A 21,184-nucleotide genomic window follows, 5' to 3' on the forward strand; every position below is an offset into this window, starting at 1 on the left:
GGTGGACATAAGGTCCCTTGTTCCCCACAAGCCTCTCTTTTGGGACACGTATGTAACAGAAGTCTCCATCCCGCCCTCTTGATGTCAGTCCGGGAGTCCCCACAGCACTACGTTTCCAGAACGGACCCGCCCTTCTCGGTTGCACGGACCTTCTGTTTACCTGCAGCGAGGCACGCCCCCTTCTCCAGTTCCCGCGGAAGGAGCTGGGCTCAGCGTGCGGCAGTACCAGTCCCCGCGCGCTCCTGTAACCGTTCGGCGGGCCGGAGAGAGCGGGACACAATAGTCCTGGGGCAGATGTTCGGGGAACCGGAGAGCACAGGCGCGACGTAAGCGAGAGGTGGGAGAGGAGGGCTACGGCACAACCTCAGGCTTCTCCGCCCCTTCCGCTAGGTTACCCCTGGTGGAGACCGCCAGGGAAACATCATAGGGCCCCAACCTTCCTCGCCCCCTTAAGAGAGCGCAGGCGCAAACCAGGTGGGCGGAGTGGGGCGAAAGCGTCGGTTGGCGAGGTGAGGAGCTCGTGTTGCAGGTCTCCGGTGGGGGTGCGAGCCGTAGTTGGATGTTAGAGCGCAAGCGCAGTAGTGCCGGGACGGGAGGCGCGCGCCGCTGTGGGACTGAGCACGCAGGCGCGGAGTCCTCCCCACTAAGGGCCAACGCTGGCGGGGCATTAGCGCGCAGGCGTCTTGCCGGGAGCGGAGCCCTAGAGGTGGGCAGCGGGTTTCCGGTTCCGGGAGCAACGAACGGCCGCGGCAGCGACAGCTATCGCTTCAGAGGAAGCGTCTGCGGAGGAGGAAGAAGAGCAGGGCAAGGCGGGAGTCACAGGCGGGACCCTCGCCATGGGTCCGCGGACCTAGAGCGGCGGAAGCTACCGGCCCGGTGCCGAGCTGGTGAGACAGTCGTGAGGGTGGAAATGGAGAGCGCTCAGGCGTAGGATGGGGAAGAATTGAGGCTCAGAACGCTGACGGAGAGGAATGAAGGGCCCTCAGGCCGACGAGTGGGAGGAATGGCGGCGTCGGAATATTGAAGGGAGGAATAGAGAGGTTTTGGCGGAGGACGGGGAGGAATGGGGCTCAGAACGCTGACAGGTGGACGTGTCGGGAGCCTGGACGAGGACGGAGAGGAATGGGGAAGGATCTAAACGCTGAGGAGAGATCTCGGGGCCTCTCAGGTTAAGGAGAGAGAAACGGGGGTTCAGAACGCCGAGAGGGAGAAATGAGGGGTTCTCAGGTTGATGACGGGAAGAGATGGAGGCGTTGGGATGCTGAAAGGGAGCGACGGGGGCTTCCTCTGGAGAACGTGAAGTAAGAGGGGTTTAGAATGCTGAGCTAGGGATGGGCATGATCTTGGGACAAGAACGGGGACGAAAGGGGGGTTGGTTCAGCATGCTGAGGGGAGAAATCAGGGTCTCTTCAGGTGATGAGCAGAATAGAAGGTAGGAGACACAGAAGGGAAGGGAGGGGATGAGAAACTTTTTAGCTGAACATGAGAGGAACAAGGCGGTCTGGGGACTGAGATTGGGGAGGACTTGTGGCTCAGAACACTGACAGGGAAGATGAGGAGGCTTTTGGGCTGAGGAGCAGAAGGAATGAGGGGTGTTCAGGGTAAAGGTGTGGAGAAGCTGCGGGCTGTCTGGCAGAGGACACAGGAAATTGAGGCAGTAACAGTGGAGGTAGCAGGTAAGGGGACGTCAGAAAGGGAAGGAATGGGAGGGCTTTTGGGGCTTTTGACTGAAAGGGAAACTGGGGACTCCTGGGTCAAGGAAGGGAGCGAACGGGAGGTCAGAATACTGAGGCCAAGTGCTGGGACCTTGGTGTGGGGACGAGCAGAATGGGAGCCTCTTGGGCTGACGATGGGAGGAATGGGCCCTCTCAGGCTGAGGATGGGAGGTATGGAGGTTTCAGCGTGACAGAGGGGAGGAATAGGGGCCAGTGGGTCAAAGATAGAGAATGTGTCCTGGGGGGAATGACAGGGTCCTAGGTTGGCAGTGGGGAGAAGTGATGAGTTCTCAGGCTGAGGATGGGGAAGAATTGGGGATCGGGACATTGAGGGAGGCATGAGGATCTTTGGGTTGAGGACGGGGACTTTAAAGTTGGAGACAGGGCTGCCAGGTCAAGAAGGGGTAGGAATGACAAGCTCCTGGGTTCAGGACAGGGAAGAATGAGGTGGGAAAGGGGATTTTTCTCTTTCTTGTATTGGCCGGTTGCCTGTGGTAGGTCCCAGGTCTTGGAAAAGCATTACTAAGTACCGGCGGTTTGTGTGGTTAGGGCCCAACATGTCCTCCCCTAGAGCCTCAGTTTTCCCACTGCCCCCTCCGTGTTGCAGGCCGCTGCTCCTTCCTGTGGCCCCCATGGCTGAGGACTGGCTGGACTGCCCAGCCTTGGGCCCCGGCTGGAAGCGCCGTGAAGTCTTTCGAAAGTCAGGTGCCACCTGTGGACGCTCAGACACCTATTACCAGAGGTACTGGGTGGGTTGTGGACAGAGTCACGGATAGGGCTAAAATCAGGGGGTGTGGTTAAATTTGTGGATGGGTTGAAATTATGCAAATATAGTCGATTCTTATTGCAGATTCCATATTTCCAAATTAGTCTACTCACTGAAAGTCGGTACTCACTATACTTTCATGGTCATTCATAGACATGCACAGAACAGCAAAAAATTTAAGTTCCCTGATACACTCATTCCCAGCTGAGGTTGAATGAGGCCTTCTTATTTTAGTTCATATACTGTAAACAAGTATCTTTTTCGTGATCTGCTAAGTGCTGTGTTTTTCACATTTTTGCACTTTTTATTGGTGATTTTCGTATTTACAACGCCCCCCCAAGTATAGCCCTGAAGTGCTGTCTAGTGTTTTAAGTGCAAGAAGTCTTATGATATGCTGTAAGAAGAGAATAACACGTTAAATAAATTTTATTTGTGAGTTGCAGTGTTGTTAGGTGTGAGTTCAATGTTAATGAATCAAAAATGTGGTACATTTAGAAAAAGAAAAGGAAATGTTCTGATTTGTACACGAGTCTGCTCTGGAAAATGCTGAAGTAACATGTATAGTACATGATGAAGTTAAGGGAAAGGTGGAAAAGTAGCCAAATTTGAAGATGCATAAGGAAATACTTAATAAAATAAAATGTAGTGGACAGTGTGAGAGACTGGAAGCCAAGGACATTGATGGTTGTGTTACCCCTGATTAGGAATATGTTAAACCTGTCTCAGCTAGTACTGACTGGCTCACATGTTTCAAAAGGCGTACATTGTGAAAGATGTTAAATTTGCATACAAGGCAGGTCCTGCAGATCAAGAGTTTGCAGAGGAATTTTAAAAATACCTGGTAAGTGTTACATGTGAAAAGTGTCATGCAGAATAGGTTTTACTGAGGAGACTGGCTTGTTTTACAAGGACCGTGGTAAAGGTAGCTGTGTAACATAAATGGTCTCCAAAGCTCCTGACTTTAAATCATTCAAAGGCCATGCTGTCAGTCATTCGTAGGAATGTATTAAGTAGAGTGTCTTTAAATAGGAAAACAATAAAACAAGGCTACATATCGATTAGTTGACAGAAATGTCCCCTGGGGCTCACATTACCTTAAGCTATAGTTCCACAAGAACAGAGGTTCTAGATTCACTAATTCAGTGTTCAGCGTGACTCTATAAGACATACCAGGAATAATGGGAATCGACTATAAATGCACAAAATGTACATGTTTATACGCAATTCACATTTAAGGATCTAAGGTGATTATTGAATTTTTTTCACTCTTCCTGAACTTTTTTTTTTTTTTTTGTCTAAGTAGTTGTTTTTGTGGAGGAATATAGCAAAATCATGAATATAATTATGTTTGTTTATACTTAATTATATGTTTATCCCCATATTCATAATTTGTGTGAAACTGTCAAAATTTTAAATTTTAAATACTTTTGTCAAGAACCGTAAAGCAACAGGTTTTATCTTAATTAGGGCAAGATAACGAATATGTTACAATTTTGTGGATGCTGGTAGGATATAGGAGACTCCTGGGTCAGAGATGAAAGATAGTTTATTATTCACAGTAACAGCAGTATCCAGAATGTCATTATTTTTGTGCCAGTTCCCCAAATGCCAGTTCCCATAGGGTAACCTGAAGAGAACTGACTAACATCTGCCATGCATTGGGTTGTAGGAAAGGAACCCTGAGCTTAAGGAATCCAATCTTTTATAATGTTAGGACAGTAAGGATGCCTTCCCTTTGCTCTGGAAGGAGAACTTATCTCTTATCTTCCAAGGCTGTTTGCTGTACAAACATCCTTGAAAAGATAGTTCATAACAAAGGACTATCAGTGCCTCTCTTGCAAGACATGCAGAAATGCTAGAGACCTGTGGGGTATTCCCTCCGAGAATATTAATTGCTCCTACTTTGTTTTACGTGTAGTTGCATTTGTTTGTTTACGCATGTCTTTATATATATATATTTATATGTTCATTTATTCATGTGTATGTTTTCAGACGCTTCTCCTGTGTTTTTCCTTTTTATGTATTTAGTATGTTAACTCTAATGCATTTGTACATCATTCGACAAGTTTGTATTTCTGTCCGTGTTTATGTTTATTTACATGAACAGACTACAATTAGTAGTGTATGTTATAAGTAAACATGTATTTATTTATGTTTATATTTTTCATTTGTGTTTGTATATATGCTGGTATTTATACACATTTTATATTTCTGCTATGCAAGCTTAGTTGGGGTAAGACCTGGTAGGGCTCACAGGCCAATCCCAGGCTGCCAGCCCTCTATCCCCTGCCAGCCCTGCAGGTCTGTTCACGAGCCCAGTGGGAGGGTTGTGTGGGTGGAGTGGCCATGGCTCCACCGGGGTACCAATCCATCCTGGCCCATTCCCAGCCCCACAGGAGACAGGATCCGAAGCAAAGTTGAGCTGACCCGATACCTGGGCCCTGCGTGTGACCTCACCCTCTTCGACTTCAAACAAGGCATTCTGTGCTATCCAGCCCCCAAGGTACTACACAGTGTGGGGTACCCAGGCAGGGGTGACTGAGCCACCTAACACCCACCCACAGATCTCTTCCTGCTTTCCCTCTCATTTGCAGGCCCAGCCCTTAGCTGTCCCTAGCAGGAAGCGGAAGAAGCCTTCACGGCCAGCCAAGACTCGAAAACGTCAGGTTGGACCTCAAAAGGGTGAGGTCAGGAAGGAGGCCCCAGGAGATGAGACCAAGGCTAATGCTGACACAGCCCCAGCTTCACTCCCTGCACCTGGGTGAGTGTTGGCCTAAAGTGAGCCAAGAGGGTGAGGGTTGTGGTTGGAGACGTACTCAGCCTCCCACACCCATGTTTCCTATCCCAGGTGCTGTGAGAACTGTGGAATCAGCTTCTCAGGAGATGGTACCCGAAGGCAGCGGCTCAAGACATTATGCAAGGACTGCCGAGGTGAGTGGCCCCAGAGCCCTGGGAGGTAGAGGTGGAGCAGATCTGATGTCAAGCTGGGACACCACTGTCAGCTTTCAGGTTGAATGGTGGATGAGGTTAGCTATCTGATGCTCCTTGTCCACTTCTCTTCTTCCGCCTCCCTTTCCTCAGCGCAGAGAATTGCTTTCAACCGGGAACAGAGGATGTTTAAGGTAAGCACGACCTGCCTCCTCCTCACAAGTGTGCGGTGGGAGCAGGATGTGATGGGGGCTGGTAAGAAGGTCTGAAGGAATGATGATGGATCCATAGGGTGTCAGAATCATTTTGTAGGGAGCTAGCTATGGTCAGTGGACAGTAATGTGTTAATGGGGTGTCAGCAGACACAGCGATGAGGTTAACCGGGCACTTGGAGACTTTGGGGATGGCCTCTGGTGACAGCTTGTTAGTAGTTGTCAGATACAGTGATGAGGCATATGGTGGACTACTAGACATGGCAGTGGGGGCTCAAAACATACACGTAAGGGGCAGCATACCTGGAGCTACTCTGTCTGGGCCTGTGACCTCGCCCCACCCATTCCTGGCAGCGTGTGGGCTGCGGGGAGTGTGAGGCCTGCCGGGTAACCGAGGACTGCGGGGCCTGCTCCACCTGCCTTCTGCAGCTGCCCCATGATGTGGCCTCGGGGCTGTTCTGCAAGTGTGAGCGGAGACGGTGCCTCCGGATTGTGGAAAGGGTGAGTTGGGCAGGTAGGGTGGGCCCAAGGCTCACCCTGTCCTCTGGCTCTCAGAGCCCTGGCCCCATACATCATACCTCTGGCCTCCCTGACAGAGCCGAGGGTGTGGAGTGTGCCGGGGCTGTCAGACCCGAGAGGACTGTGGCCGTTGCCGAGTCTGCCTTCGCCCTCCCCGCCCTGGTCTCAGGCGCCAGTGGAGGTGTGTCCAACGGCGCTGCCTACGGGTGAGTAGAGGGGCCAGTGCTGTTGGGGCCAGGGCTGGGGCAGAGCTCATTCTGCTATTAAAGTTGCTACTGCTGCTGCTGCTTCCTCCCAGCCTTGCCCACCTCATGTCTTCTTTTCTCCCCCACCTCATGCTCACCTCCCTGGCCTCACCTACCTGCCCCTGTCTGCCAGCACCTTGCCCACCGTCTCCGTCGCCACCATCAGCGATGTCAACGACGCCCTCCCCTAGCTGTGGCTCCCCCTGCTGTGAGTGCTGCACCCCACCTTCTGTCTGCCTGTCCCACGCATGCTTTCTGTACTCCTTTTGGGGGTGGGGGTGGGGGTAGGGGTCCTGTGTCTGCCTGGTTCCACCAAGCCTAAACTTCTGTTCTGGCTTTCTCCCAGGGTAAACGTAGCCGCCGTAGAGGAGGCTGCGACTCCAAGATGGCTGCCCGGCGGCGCCCCCCCCGAACCCAGCCATTGCCTCCAGTTCCCCTGTCACAGCCTCCAGAGTCCCCAGAGCTGGTGAGGCCCTGGTGGGCATGGGGAAGGCACAACTATAACCTTACCCAGTACCTGCCCTGACCCCACCCATTTGCCTCTGCAGCACCCCAGAGCCCTGGTCCCCTCGCCACCTGCCGAGTTCATCTATTACTGTGTAGACGAGGACGAGCTAGTGAGTGGCCCCACCCTACCTGGACAAGCCTAGACCCTCCCAGGGCACTTGGTTAATCCCAAAGAAGCAACTGCTGCAATGGGCCTAATAGGGGAACAGCAAGACACAGTAATGGGTACTAGTATGGGATAAGCAGACAATGGGGGAGGGACTAACGTGGGATCGACAGGTGCAGTGATAGTACCTAATGTCAGATGAATCAACACTCTGGTGGGGCTAATAGGAAGAGCCAGCATAGGGAATGGAGTTCACATAGGTTGAGCAGATACAGCAGGCACAGCATCGGCAGCTATAGAGGGTCAGCAAAATGCCACTGGAGGTGGGGGTCAAAGACGTTGTCTTGGTAACCACTGGTCTAGCAGATGAAGTGATGGATACTGCGTTGGAACAGCCACAGTCCTAATGCTCTTGGGCACTGTCCGGTGCAGTGATAGTGCCTGGTGTTGGAACTACCAGATGCTGAGGTGTGACTGAGACCAGTGCACAGCCAGTTCCCTCTGATGGAGCTAGTGAAGGGGCAACAAGAACAGCACTCGAATGGTGCCAGTAACAGCACCCCCCCCCTTTTGCCTGTCCCCCAGCAGCCTTACACCAATCGCCGGCAGAACCGCAAGTGTGGGGCCTGTGCAGCCTGCCTACGGCGGATGGACTGTGGTCGCTGCGACTTCTGCTGTGACAAGCCTAAATTTGGGGGCAGCAACCAAAAGCGCCAGAAGTGTCGTTGGCGCCAATGCCTGCAGTTTGCTATGGTGGGTGATGCAGAAGAGTGAGGTGGGTGGGCTACGTTGACCTAGGGCCACCCCCCCCTTCCCCGCCGTGCCTGGGAATGGTGGGCAGGCCTGGTGGGTAGGGCAGGCCAGATTCTGCATCTTCAGAGGAGTAGATGGAGCGGTGGGTTCAGCCAAAGATTAGCAAACATTGTGCTGGGATGAACGAATCTGAGTGGCAGTGGCATTAACAGGAGACTAGCAAGCTCAGTGATGAGGGCTTCATGTGAAAGCATGTTCTGTGCCGTGACTAATGGGGATTAGCAGGCATGTTGATCAGGGCAGGGTGGTCAATCATTGCATCAGGTGGCCATAACATCCTGTCTTTCTTCAGAAGCGGCTGCTGCCTAGTGTCTGGGCAGGATCTGAGGATGGGGCAGGGCCGCCCCCACCTTACTCTCGTCGAAAGAGGCCTGGCTCTACTCGAAGGCCCCGTCTGGGTCAGATACTGAAGACCTCCTTGACCACACCCACAACCCGACCAGGCCATGCCCAGACTCCAATGAAACAAGAAACAGGCAGTGGCTTTGTGCTGCCTCCACCTGGCACTGATCTTGTGTTCTTACGGGAAGGTGCAAGCAGTCCCGTGCAGGTGCCTGGCCCTGCTGCAGCTTCCACAGAAGCCCTGTTGCAGGTGAGGATCCCATCTTAGCTTGCCCTTCCCAGAACTACCCAGCCTTGTGCCAGGAAGCTGGGACCAAGACTGCTGCAATCCTCCTTCACACAGGAGGCCCAGTGCCCTGGCCTGAGTTGGGTTGTGGCCTTACCCCAGGTGAAGCAAGAGAAGGTGGATGCCCAGGAAGACTGGACACCGGGCACAGCCATCCTGACTTCTCCTGTATTGCTGCCTGGCTGCCCCAGCAAGGTGGGGGTCAGTGATGGGTGGTCTGTGAGCAGAGTGATGGTGAGCCATGATGGTGGTTCTTTGAGCAGAGCAACAGATATGCGGATTGCAGCCTCACCACAAAATTACCCCACCTGTCTGACAGATGCCCCACCTTCCCCAGGCAACTAACTTTGCCTGCTTTGCTGCCCAGCTAACAAAAATGGAACTCTGAGGAATGGGAAAGGTTTGTAGGCAGAGAGATGGATTTTCCAGGCAGAAGTGTGACAGAAGTGGGATTTGTCAGTATACTGACAGGTTGGCTGATAAGGAGACTCTTTTCTTAGGCCAACCCTGTCCTTCTGACTGCTGCCTGTTTCCCACCTCTCCCAGGCAGTGGACCCAGACTTGCCACCTGTGAAGCAAGAGCCACTGGACCCTGAGGAGGACAAGGAGGAAGAGAGCAAGGATGACTCCGCCTCCGACTCGGCCCCAGAGGAGGAGGCAGGAGGGGCTGGCACACCCGTGGTCAGTGCTGGGGGACATTTCACCCTGCCCTGAACCTGCTTTAGCCCCATTGGCCATGATGACCCATGATGTTAATTCTTCCCCAGATCACGGAGATTTTCAGCCTGGGTGGAACCCGCCTCCGGGACACAGCAGTCTGGTTGCCAAGGTGTGCCCCGCACAGTGAGGGGTGGTATGGGGTCGGTGCTGGTCAGATATGGGCCCTGAGTGTTAAAAATAGAGCCAGCAATTTGGCATGAGGCAGTGGGAGGTAGAGGCTTCTGTCACTGTGCTGATCCCGGTCAGTGAGGGGTTATGTGCAGGACCCTAGAGATTTCTCCTGAGGTTCAGATTAGGGCTTTCCTTGGGTGTATGGGGTGGGGGCTGGGGAGTAGAGAGACAGGGGTTAGTGGAGGTTAAGGATTTGATGCCCTGTGATGAGATTTGAAAGAAAAAGATAAAAGCCTGGTCCATATCTTTCTAAGAAAATCCAGAAGGAGTCAGATTTAATATATAAGTTTTTATCCAGTGAATCATCATTTGGGGTTTTGTGGGTGTCTGGAGTCTCCAAGAGATGACAGGTGGGCTGGATAGTGGTGGGTGGGCAGATCTGGGCCCTGAGATGTGCAACTGTGCAATCTTAGGCTAGTCCACCTCCTGGAGCGTCCCCTGTGGAGAGAGTTGGGCTGTGTTTCTTGAACCTTTCCTGAGCCTGTTGAGGTTATTAAGAGTTTCAGCTGCTTCACAGAACTGTCCCTGCAGGCCTGGCAATAGGATGAAAGATAGTTGTCCCTAAGGACAGGGCTGGTGGGAGGAGGACAGGGGAATACTACCTCCTGCAGAATGTTCGCAGGCTGTGCGCGTGGTCCCAGATACAGGCGACATAAACTGTTGGCCTAGGCACCTGGATTCCTTTGTCCCTACAAGCTAGTTTCTGCCGGCCGGAAACTCCTGCATCTGCCTTGGGCAGTTTGCAGGTACAGACTGAGTACCTGCTGGGTATACTGCAGTGTGAGAGAGAACATGATGAATGCAATGACCCTGGAAGGCTTATCCTTCAGGAGACATGGATTCCTGTCTTCAGGGAGCTATCATCTAAGGAAATAGTTTCCTTGTGTGTGAAATCATTATATGTTAGTGGAGAAGGTAATGTTTAGTTGGTGGTATTGGAATATTTTAGCAGAGAGATAAGGGATAAGGGATAATTATGGGGAAATGGATTCCAGGCACAGAATACTAGGAAATGGTTTTGTGATGCTCCATTTTACAATGAGCGAACCTCATTCAACATATAGTCCTGCTCCCTCTTCTCTAGGTCCAAGGACCTTAAAAAACCTGGAGCTAGAAAGCAGTAGACTGGAGGCTTCTGCAGACTGTAGGATTCAAGGTGATAATTTACAGACTGGCTTTATGAGAGACAACACTGATCTACTCAGAGCTGGACCATAGGCTGAGGGGCTTATGTAGGATTCAATAGGAACTGGAAAAACCCACCACCAAACCTGAGAAACAGGCCTGTTCAGTACTTTGAGATTATAGAGGAAGTAAGCAGGAAAGGAAGAGAAAGAATAGAAAGTTGTATCTGCTCCAACTGGTGCGAATCTCAGGAGCTTGACTGATGAGAAGTGTGGATATTATGGGTGGGGGATCTGGGGTGGAGAGGGGATGTAAAAGCCACCACAAAACAGCCTACACAAGCCATCTTCATAATTTTTCAATGGCTTCTGGATGAGACCTGGTAGTGTTTCTGAACATTTCCATTTCCACAGAGAGACAGCATTTGAAAATGTAATGTGAATAAATGAGGAAAGGAACTGCTATTTGGTTAGTTCCTCCTACTGATCTATGTAATTCTCAAGTCTTTTTAGGAAGACAATGATTTTTGCCCATTTTTACATACGGGAAAACAGACTCAAAGAAATTACATAACTTGTCCAGTGTCAAACAGCTAGTATCAATAAGCATAGAATCAAATCCAGGTTGTAAAAACCTTGTTGTTTAAGCCACCAAACGGTAAGCCGTAATACTATATTCGATAATGTGTAATGTTACAGTAACAGAAGTTGCCAGTGACCTTGAAAACAAGGTGGACTACTCTAAACAGAACAAATCCTTTACACTGCTGCCTCTAGCGTGGTTTAGGGAGTGCCAAGGTTGTATGGATGGGGTCACCTTGTCACAACACCCTTGCATCCAAGAGACTGGGTTCTTCCCAGGCCTTGGGTGTCGTAAATATTTCTCAAACACTAAAGGACATCCTTCCCCAGTGGACACTTCGTTTTGCTTGTTACCCTCATTCTCCTCTGCCAAAGCAGTCTTCAGAAGTAAAGCTGCCAGCCTGGCTCATCTTTGCTGACAACTTACCTCCCTTGCCTATTGATGACTTTTGTGCTTGGTTTCTGCTCTTGGCCCCTCTCTATTAGGAGTATGAATTCCTGCTTCCAAGTCCTGCATAAAGGCCAGTCTTGACTCATCCCTGTCTCACTTCCCAGTTCTTCATAAAGTGCCGGAAAGTTCAGGCCTGCAGTTTGTTATGTAGCCAGCTTCACAGGGCTGTGACTGAGTGCATGCCTCCTTAAATTTTGTAGCTGTCTGTCTTCCCCTGCCTTTTTCTAGTCCCAGCCCTGCAGCTTTAGGTATTTTACATGTAGATTAGATATTTCCCTATCCTTAACCCTTTCTGCTACCCTCCTCTGTTCCTTCCTTTGCCTTACCTACTTAAGCCAGAGTCAAGACTGGATAATTTACTGATACTGTTTTGCCCTCCCCAGGACCCAGCCACCCAACCCTAGTATTCTGTAAGGTCCTAAATGAAATTTATTTGATGGGCATTCAGACTCTTCTAAGAGTCTGGCTACAGTGTGTATCACAGTACCATTGGAAAAGCAGCACCACTAATTATATATACATATGCATATGTAGGTATATATGTGTATATGTGTATATTTTAAGGGACTTCTAGGGATTTGACCTTATGTAGTAGTGGGAGCTGGTTAAACAGTCTCTGTAAGGCTGTTGTCTTTACATCTAATGCTGGAGCTTGAAGTCTGCAGGGCAGGCAATCGGGAAGGGAAGATGGATGTAAAGTGTGGGAGACGGAGGACGCTTTGGCGCGCAGGAGCACGAGCACGAGCACGAGCACGAGCTGGAACCGGCGAAGATGGCCTAGAACCCATGTCAGTCTCTCACCACCTCCAACTTCGATAATGTGGGTGTCCTACAGAAGAAGCTGGTGCCCTTCATCACAGACTTAAATACTCATCTGACCCAGGAATTAGAGACGCTGAAGGAAGATCCCAGGGAAAGTGGAGCAGCTGCAGGCCTGGCTGCAGGCCTGACTGCTGCCCCACACCAACGAGGTGAGCCAGCAGATAAGTGACAACATGTGTGAACTGCAACAGTGCCTGGTGCCCCGCACCAACCTTCCGAGTGTAAAAACAGTATGCTGCTGCTTGACTTCTGCCCTCCAGTTACCAGGCAAAATGTCTCTTGTGGCCCATCCTAACCGGAAGCATACGGGGAAGGGAGTTCTGGGAAACGTAGCCTAGTCAAGGTGACACATTACAAAGCCACCCTGCCATGAATCAGCTCCCAAGGGTCTCACTGCTCACCTGAGGATAACTTGATAAAGCTACGTTGCTGAAAATGCAAAGCTGAAGACCATGGATTTCATGGTGACCCCAGCAAGTACAGAAATTCTGTCAAGCCCACCCAGAAAAAAACTTGCTGGTCTCGGCTATTTTTGTATCATTCATTCAAGTATTGAGAACCTGGCCCATGGTAGGCACTGTACTTGATACTGGGATACAGGAATGAAAAAGATATAGTCCATGCAATTTTATTAAATACATCAATATGTATTACAAATGGTGAATGGATATCCAACTTTATCGTGGAATTTAATGGTGAAAATCTAGAATTCAGGAAAACTGTCGGGAGGACAGCCCTTGCGTGAACCTTGTTGGGGCACAATAGGAATTGGAAATAATATAAATAGTTTCTATCTCTGAGCTGTTCTATTTTAAAATTATTTTAAAATGATTTTTATTGTCCTGTTTACTGTTTTCATACATTTAGTGTTTATTTGGGGAGTGTCTTGATGGTGGTAACTGTTAACTCTGAGAAAGCGGGATGGTGGGTGGCAAGATCTAGGTCAGGTTCTGTCCTAGGACCAATCGCTTTCTAGGCCTTGGGGCAGCTTGGCTGAAAGCTGAGGCTCCCCTAGCTGGGCTCTAGTCCTGGCCCCGCCCCCCCGCCCTCCGAAGAGGCCCGCCAGGGGGCGCCGGGGCCGCGGTCATCCCACCAGGGCTCGGGAGACGAGCTGCCCCCCACCCCTGGCCTTGGCGGCCCTGGGGCGTGGCCTTTGCCCGGCACAGAAGCCAATCCTTGGCGGGACCCGGAGAAAAGCCGACTCTCCTTCTTCACGTAGTGGTAAAACAGGCAAAACCGAACTGGAGTTAAGTTACGGGGAGCGCCCAGGGTGAGGGTGCGGCACGACGAGTTCTGATCGACGCTGGGACGTTCGAGGGCAGCAAAGTGTCGCCAAGGGTCGCCTTCCCCTGTCGCCGACCTCATTTCGACGGGATCCTTCGGGCTGTACGACCTCTGGGGGTGCCCAACGGGCTCTCTCGTAACTCCGCTGCTGTTCCCAACCCCCGTGCCTGACTGAGGGCCTTTTCATTGCCTCCCTTTTTCCCCAAAGGTGTAGTGTGAGGGGTGGTTCCACCCAGATCAACCGGCGGGCCAGTCGCCCGTGGGACTTGAAGATCAAGGAACTGACCCTCAGGACTCTGTCCAGGGAACCGAGACGACCTCTAATTTCTTTCTTTTTTGTTTGTTTCAGGCTACGTAAACTCTTAGCAGTAAATGAAAATGAGTATTTTACCGAACTGCAATTGAAAGAAGAAGCATTATAGGAGAAAAAAAGACAAAATGACAATTATTAAAAGAGATTATTAAAAAGAGAAAAAAAAGAGACATTATTTTGTGGCTGAAAAGCTGAACCAGCAATTCAGGAAATGGAATCCAAATCTAGAAACGTACCGCATACAAAATCCGAAGTGGGTGGATTACAAATGATTAAGGAATGCTAATTTACAGTAAATTGCAGCCTTGCGACGGTATACACAGTAGTTGTACTTTGGTTGTTAGATGTCAGTGACTAGGTTCTGATTTTATTCTGTGCTCTAGTGTTTTGTGCTCGTCCCACTTTAGGAGGAGAGTACCAAAGTGTCATTCTTAATCTGCTTTTTAGTTACCACCACGTTACTTTTGACCAGAAGTACAGCTGTGGTCTCCACCTGTGCTGAGGGCCCCTTCTAGGTTCCCTGATCTGTGTTGCCTGTTCCCCTTCCTGGGATACAGATTCTCAGGCCTCATTGCCTGCACTTCTTACTCATGTCCTGACCCTGTTTTACTGGGATCCTTAACTCAGACTGTTGGCCTTTATTTTGCCCAGCCATGTCATGCCATGCCCTCCTAGCCCATCTGATCTGCCCCCTCCCCCCATCCTAAGGTACCCCGAGTCAGCTCTGGTTTCTGCCCAGTGCAGTAGGAAGATTTTATTAATAACAGGTTTATCATTATTGGTTTGGGTGGGCTGACAAGACAGGCCGTCTAGGCCTTAATTGTCTTAGCTGGCAAATGAGAATACCTGCTGTTCCCATCAACCCTCTAAAGTATTTGTGAGGCCCAAAGGTTTAATGTGTGAAAGTACCTTGCAAATTACCGTAAAGAACTACACAAATAGAAGGTTGTTGTCCTGTGATGATTACTACCATCATCAAGATTCACTTAAAAATGGCCGCAAAATTTAACCTTCCCATAAAATATCCACTAACTTTTCTCATGCTTTTAGGCTGATTACAGGATATAAATAGCAAAGTCATTTGGAATGTAATTAGATCTTCGCCTTCACTTCGGGTTAAGGAGGCTTATTTCTGTTATTCTGATGAACCCTAGAGGAAGGGAGCGAGGTCGCCGGAGGCCTGGCCAAGGGCGGGGTGAGGACCGCGCAGACTCAGCTCCTCGGCTCCGGGAGGAAGTTGCGAGCTCCGGCGTCTGTGGTCACCATGGTGACGGGACCGACTTCGGCCCCTCCCACCTGCCCCTCACCCTGCAGGGCGCACCATGGCAACCAGACCTCTGCATTGCGGAAGCTGGTCCGGCTGGTCTCCACAGTCGGGAAACCCGCGGCGGAGGCCGCCCCCATCCCGAGGGACTCGAAAATGTACAGCCAGCGATTTGGCATCATACAGCGGGAGGTTAAGGGCCCCACTCCCAAGGTGGTGATCGTGGTAAGCACGGGATGTGTGTGCGGGACCCTACCGCTTTCTGCATTTCCCTGCACTCCAAGCCCAGCCAAGCCCATCCTGGCCCCAGCCGCGGCTCTCATAACGGGAGCAGGTGCCTGATGTAGTGGGGGTTGAATTTTGAAAGAAGGAAAGATAGGTCATTCACCTAGCTCCTGTACTCTGTCCCTCAACCCACCCCCTCCCGCCCTCGCACCAGTTATATTTAGATTCTGTATTTGTAGAATCACCACTTGGGATACTGAGAGTTTTCAGTCTCCAAGACACCCAAGGGAGGTCTGTCCCCTTGTGATGTGGCGTGTCTGTCACGGAAAGGGTGCTGGGCTGGGGCAGGACAGGAAATCGGGTCTGGGCTGGTGGTGATTCAGCTGTATGCTCTTGGGCTGGTCCTGCATTCCCTGAGGAAATTGTATAAGAAAGGGGGGTTGGGCTGTGAGGGATTGTGAGGGGTTATAGTGCCCTTCCTGTACCAACTCCACTGTAACAGAAGTGTCCTTGCAGGCCTGGAAATAGGACGGTTGGTTGCCTCTAAGGCTCGGGTGGTGGTAGGAGGCTAGGCGAATGTTGTGTGCTGCAGAATTTGATGGGTCTTGCTCAGAACCCCAGACACTTGGTCTATGCACCTGGATTCCTTTGTTCCTACAAACTAGTCTCTACAGGCTAGAAAGCCTTCATGTGTAATTCAGCAATTACAGAGGTATATTCTTGAACCCCTGCTGTGTCCACAGCACTGTGGGGGATACAGGAGTAAATACAATGACCCTAGGAGGTTTATTCTTCATTAAAAGTCGGATCCCTGCCTTCCTCTTGCTTATTTTCTAATTACAGAAACAATTTGTTCATTCATAAAACCATTAAAGGCTAACACGATAGATAATCATGTGCTATATTATCTGTGATGGTACTTAATGGAAGAAATATCAGGAATAATGAAGGATGCAGTTTTACTATGCACCACAGTGCACATAGCGTTTCTCAGTCCACTTATAGACCTGCTCCCTCTTCTCTAGATCCAAGGACTGTAGGTCCTGGGTCTGGAAATCAATAGATTGGAGGCTTCTACAGACTGTAAGTTTCAAAGGGATAATTACATATTTCATGAAGGACAGAAACTGATCTATTCTGGGTTCTGTATCCCAACACAGAGATCAGGGGCTGGGCTATTTTTCTTGTGCCATTACTTGTGATGGGAACCAATAAAGAACAGGAAAAAAAAATATTACCACCAAACCAGAGAAGCAGACCTATTGAATACTTTGAGCTTATAGAAGAATAAAGAGGAAAAGGGAGAAATCAGAGTTGTGCATCTCAGATGTCAGAGTGTGAAAAGAAGCGTAGATGTTAGAGATTGCAGAGTTTCGGTGGGGGAAGAATTAAAGCCGCCAGAGATGAGACTTGATGCTAAACAATTCCTCCAGGAGAAAGCCATAAATGGTATAACATCTGAAGTAATGGGAGAAGTAAAGGAGCAGTTATTTGGTGAGTGCTGCTGAGGGACCCAATTACTTAATTCTCAAAATAGTTTCTTAGGAGCGCATTTATTTTGCTCATTTTGACAGGTGAGAAAACTGAGACTCAGATTAAGTACCTTGTTCAAATTCATAGAGTTATAATGGGTAGAGGCCAGAATCAAATTTAGACTGTAACACATTGTTTTTTAAGACATATAAACTATAAACTCCATTGTTAGAAACTATAATTGAACATGTTACAGTAACAAAAGACTTCAGTGACCTTGGAAACACAAAGTAGTTTTTTTAAATATAATTTATTATCAAATTGGCTTCAATACAACACCTAGTGCTCATCCCAACAACAAGGTAGTTATTAAACCCTATGTTCTTCTGCCTTTAGCATGGTTTAGAGTTGCAGTGTCCAATATGGTAGCCACTAGCCACAATGGCTTTTAAGCACTTGAAATGTGCCTGCAGTCACATGTTGAAATGACAATATTTTGAATTTATTGGTTAAATAAAATACATTATTAAAATTAACTTCCCGTTTCTTTTTACTTTCTAAAATGCAGCTACTAGAAAATGTTGAACTATAGATTTGTTTTACATTATATTTCTGTTAAGCAGTATGGATATTGAGTAATGCTGAGACTGTGCATGGATTGGTATCACCTTGTTAGAGAACTCCAGGTCATATCTTACTCATCCAGACACTGGGCCCTTCCTGACTACTGAGTCCTATACAGGATACCCCAAACCTTGAAAGGTTTCCCGATCCCTGGCTACTGCTAAGGGTGTTTCCCACCACGCTTCACGTCCATTCTCCTTTTCAGTCAACATGTACTTCAGAGCCAGGCTCCTGCTGTGACAACTCAAGATAGTTGATTCTTGGTGACTTTGGTGCTAGGTTCTCAGCCCATAAGTCTACTGGGAGCCTGAGTTCCTGTGTATATCCTGCCCAAGGTGTAGTCTTGACTCTGCTCTACTTTATTATCACTGAATCTGTATTCATAAAGTGTCATATATATTAGAGAACAGTAGTTTGCTAATTAAGTGGCTCTAGGCTGTAAATAGTTCTGATATGGATTAGCTATCTACCATGATGTAACCTCCAACATCATCTGTCTCCAACCCATCTCAGACCTGTCTTATCTTGTTCAACTAAATTTAGGTACCTGTATGTGTACCTTGAACCCGGAACCTTTTCATCAAGTTATCTGCAAGTGTTGATTTTCTTTTCTCAGGAGACTCCTTTACCAAGACCTAACACTAGTATTCTGGTAATCCCAACAGTGATGTTCTAAGTGTAAATTAGCAAATTGACTTTCTGCCTTATGAGTAAGAATTTTGATACTTGCAAATCAGTATCCCAGAGTCTCACTATTCATCTAAGGTTGACTTGCTAAATATGGCTGAAAATACAAAGCTCAAGACAGTGGATTTCATGATGGCACCAGGAGGAGCAGAAATTGCATCAAGCCCACCCAGAAAGCTTTCCTTTCTCTCTTCTTTCCTTCACCTTTCACACTGAGAACCAGTGGTGGTAAGGCATTGTGCTCAAAGCTAGGAATATAGAAATGAGAAAGATAGTCCATGTGATTTTATAAAATGTATCAATATGTATTCAAAATGATGTATGTATTTCCAACTCTTTAATGGAAGTTTGTGTAAAAAGAATATAGAAATTTAAGTTATTCCAAAATGTCAGGAGCACTGCCCTTGCATTGGGCACAATAGAAACAAGAATAAAGCTTTGCCATCAGTTTTTTCCCCCCTTTTTTCTCTTCTCTTTTCCCCTTCCCTCCTTCCTTACCTTCCTTTCTTCTTAGTGGAGGGTGTTTTGTTTTTGTTTTTGTTTTATTGTCACAACTCATTAGAGAGAGTAGCCTCTTCTAGTTGAAAGTATTTTGATGGTAACTATGTTGTCTACCCATGGAAAACAATGCAGGACAGTGGGGGGCAAGATGAAGGTTACGAACTAAAAGATCTCTAATTCTTATTCTATTTAGGTTCACCCTGAGTATTTAAAGACTATTACAGCACTTAATGTTTCTGAGTTTGACTAAATAATCTCTAGAGTCCTGCTCAAAGTTTTAACTTCATAATTCCATGAACTTTTACTCAAACGGCTCTTAAGAAATATTTGAGACTGATTTGATGACATTGTGAGTATAGGCTTCAAAGAATCAAGTTAAACCTTAGGCACTTGAGCTCTTTGTGGTTGTAGCCAGTTGCATTACTTTGATATACCCAATTTTATTTAGTATTGGTGGAGATCATGATTAATTGAAAATATGCAATTGATTTTTGATCGATTGTGAGTGATTATTATTTATTTTCAGAGAGCTAAGCCTCCTAAAGTTCAAGGGGCTGAGCAAATTCTGCAAAGAATCCAACGCAGCCATCAGAAACATCATGCTATCTTGGCTTCCATTAAGTCAAAGGAGCGGGATCGCTTGAAAGTTGACTGGGACCAGCACAATGATCACAAATTTGTGGACAGTCTTGTGAAAGCAAGAATCAAGGATGCCATGCAAGGTTTTATCATCAACACTGAAGAAAGACGAAATAAGTAAGGTTCACAAACATGGTGCTTCAGACTATAAAACAATCCCAAAACCTTAACATCAGATTGACCAAAAATCAAGTGAATTTTTAAAGTAAGGATCATGGCTGAGATATTCATATCTCTACCAAATCAATAGCTACTGCTTGTTTGTATTCTCATTTGTAATAACCCACATTTGATAGAAAGCAAAAGAATGTGTTGTTTAATATTGTTACTTTAATTAAAATCTGTTTATATTCTTTTGCTGAAGATGTACATTATGTATCTAATTTGTATGTGATCAAATAAAATATGGCAAATAGTCTGTTTATTGCGTTAAATGGTGACTAGTATTATTTTATAGAAAACTACAATGATCTTTTCCTTGCAAAATTTATGACGAAATATGTGCTTTGGGAATCATATAAATAATCAGTTGGTAAAATGGTCCCTGTGGCATGACAGTTTTAATTTTTTTGTAATTTTCTTTCAGGCTACGTGAACTTTTATCCTCAGAAGAAAATGGGTATTTTACTGAAATGCGGTTGCAAGAAGAAACAATTGAGGAGAAAAAAGATAGAATGAGAGATAAAACCAGATTATTGAAAGAGAAGAAAGAAAAAGAGAGACAGGATTTTGTGACTGAAAAACTAGACCAGCAATTCAGGTAATGATACAGAAAAACACACACAGGATCTGAAGTTGGTGTATGAAAAACTGATTTAGGAATGCTAATTTATAGCAAAGTATGGCCTTAAGATGATATACACAGTAGTTGTGCCTCTAAGTCTTGGTAATTATACACATCATTGGATAGTGCAGGCACTGAGGGTTTACTGTTGTTTTGTAGTGAGAATGCTTAGGACCTACTGAGTTAGTAAATTATAAGTATTTAATATAGTGTTATTGTCTATAGTCATAATACTGTACATTAGATCTTCAGAACTTATTTATTCATCTTATAACTGGAAGCTTGTGTCCTTTGATCAACATTTCCTCATTTTTCCCACCTCCACTCCCTGGGAACCACCACACCTTTCTTCTACTCTGTATGCATTCAACCATTTTTTTTTTTTTAATTGGGAATACAATATTGCTCTTTCTCTGGCTTAACCCACTGAATAGTGTCATCCAGGTTCATCTGTGTTGCCTCAAGTGGTAGGATTTCCTTTTTTATGTTGAATAATATTCCATTTCATATATCTATGTGTATATACATAGATATGTGTGTGTATGTATATCTATATATATGGCATATATGTCACACATTTTATTTATCCATTCACATATCACTAGACACTTAGGATGTTTCCATATCTTGACTATTGCAATGAACATGACAGTGCAGATATTGAGATACTGATTTTATTTCCGTTGGATATATGCCCAGAAGTGGGATTGCTGGATCATATGGTAGTTCTATTTTTAGTTTTTTTAGGAATCTCTATACTGTTTTTCATAATAGCTGTACAAATTTATATTCCCACCAATACAAAGGTTTCCTTTTCTCTACACCCTTTCCAACATTTGTCATCGCTTGTCTTTTTGATAATAGCTATCCTAACAGGTGTAAGGTGATATCTCATTGTGGTGTTGATTTGCATTTCCCTGGTAATTAGTAATGTCAGGTACCTTTTCATGTACTTCTTGGTCATCATTTGTATGTCTTCTCTGGAAAAATGTCTATTCAGTTTCTTGGCTCATTTTTTAATCGGGTTTTTGGGGGGCTACTGAGCTGTTTGAGTTCCTTATATATTTTTATTTTATTTTAT

General features: G+C 47.3%; 2 protein-coding genes across 51 annotated transcripts in view; both read left to right on the forward strand.

Annotated features, from left to right (window-relative positions):
• Positions 1-168: 168 nt before the first annotated feature.
• On the forward strand, positions 169-14,850 carry MBD1 (methyl-CpG binding domain protein 1). Of its 50 annotated transcripts, none has more exons than XM_049620045.1 (19): positions 171-326; positions 672-887; positions 2,323-2,457; positions 4,870-4,984; positions 5,046-5,242; positions 5,330-5,412; positions 5,563-5,603; positions 5,976-6,122; positions 6,218-6,346; positions 6,519-6,593; positions 6,732-6,851; positions 6,934-7,002; positions 7,584-7,751; positions 8,104-8,403; positions 8,497-8,634; positions 8,986-9,120; positions 9,207-9,268; positions 10,415-10,486; positions 13,943-14,026. In XM_049620045.1, the coding sequence occupies exons 1-18, from the start codon at positions 295-297 to the stop codon at positions 10,452-10,454; spliced, it is 2,202 nt and encodes a 733-aa protein (XP_049476002.1). In that variant the 5' UTR covers positions 171-294; the 3' UTR covers positions 10,455-10,486; positions 13,943-14,026. The 50 variants fall into 50 exon arrangements, with proteins under 50 accessions (XP_049475988.1, XP_049476008.1, XP_049475994.1 ...); XM_049620044.1 differs by lacking the exon at positions 13,943-14,026 and adding an exon at positions 12,146-12,233; XM_049620046.1 differs by lacking the exon at positions 13,943-14,026 and adding an exon at positions 12,153-12,225.
• A 93-nt stretch (positions 14,851-14,943) lies between these two features.
• CFAP53 (cilia and flagella associated protein 53) overlaps positions 14,944-21,184 on the forward strand; it is a 36,841-nt gene continuing 30,600 nt past the window's right edge. Inside the window, exons 1-3 of the mRNA XM_049620077.1 lie at positions 14,944-15,395; positions 19,207-19,436; positions 19,906-20,079. Of these exons, the coding sequence (XP_049476034.1) occupies positions 15,171-15,395; positions 19,207-19,436; positions 19,906-20,079 (629 nt within the window). The 5' untranslated portion in view covers positions 14,944-15,170. The remainder of the gene's footprint in view (positions 15,396-19,206; positions 19,437-19,905; positions 20,080-21,184) is intronic.

The sequence above is a fragment of the Panthera uncia genome (assembly GCF_023721935.1).
Source record: "Panthera uncia isolate 11264 chromosome D3 unlocalized genomic scaffold, Puncia_PCG_1.0 HiC_scaffold_8, whole genome shotgun sequence".
Classification (NCBI taxonomy): domain Eukaryota; kingdom Metazoa; phylum Chordata; class Mammalia; order Carnivora; family Felidae; genus Panthera; species Panthera uncia.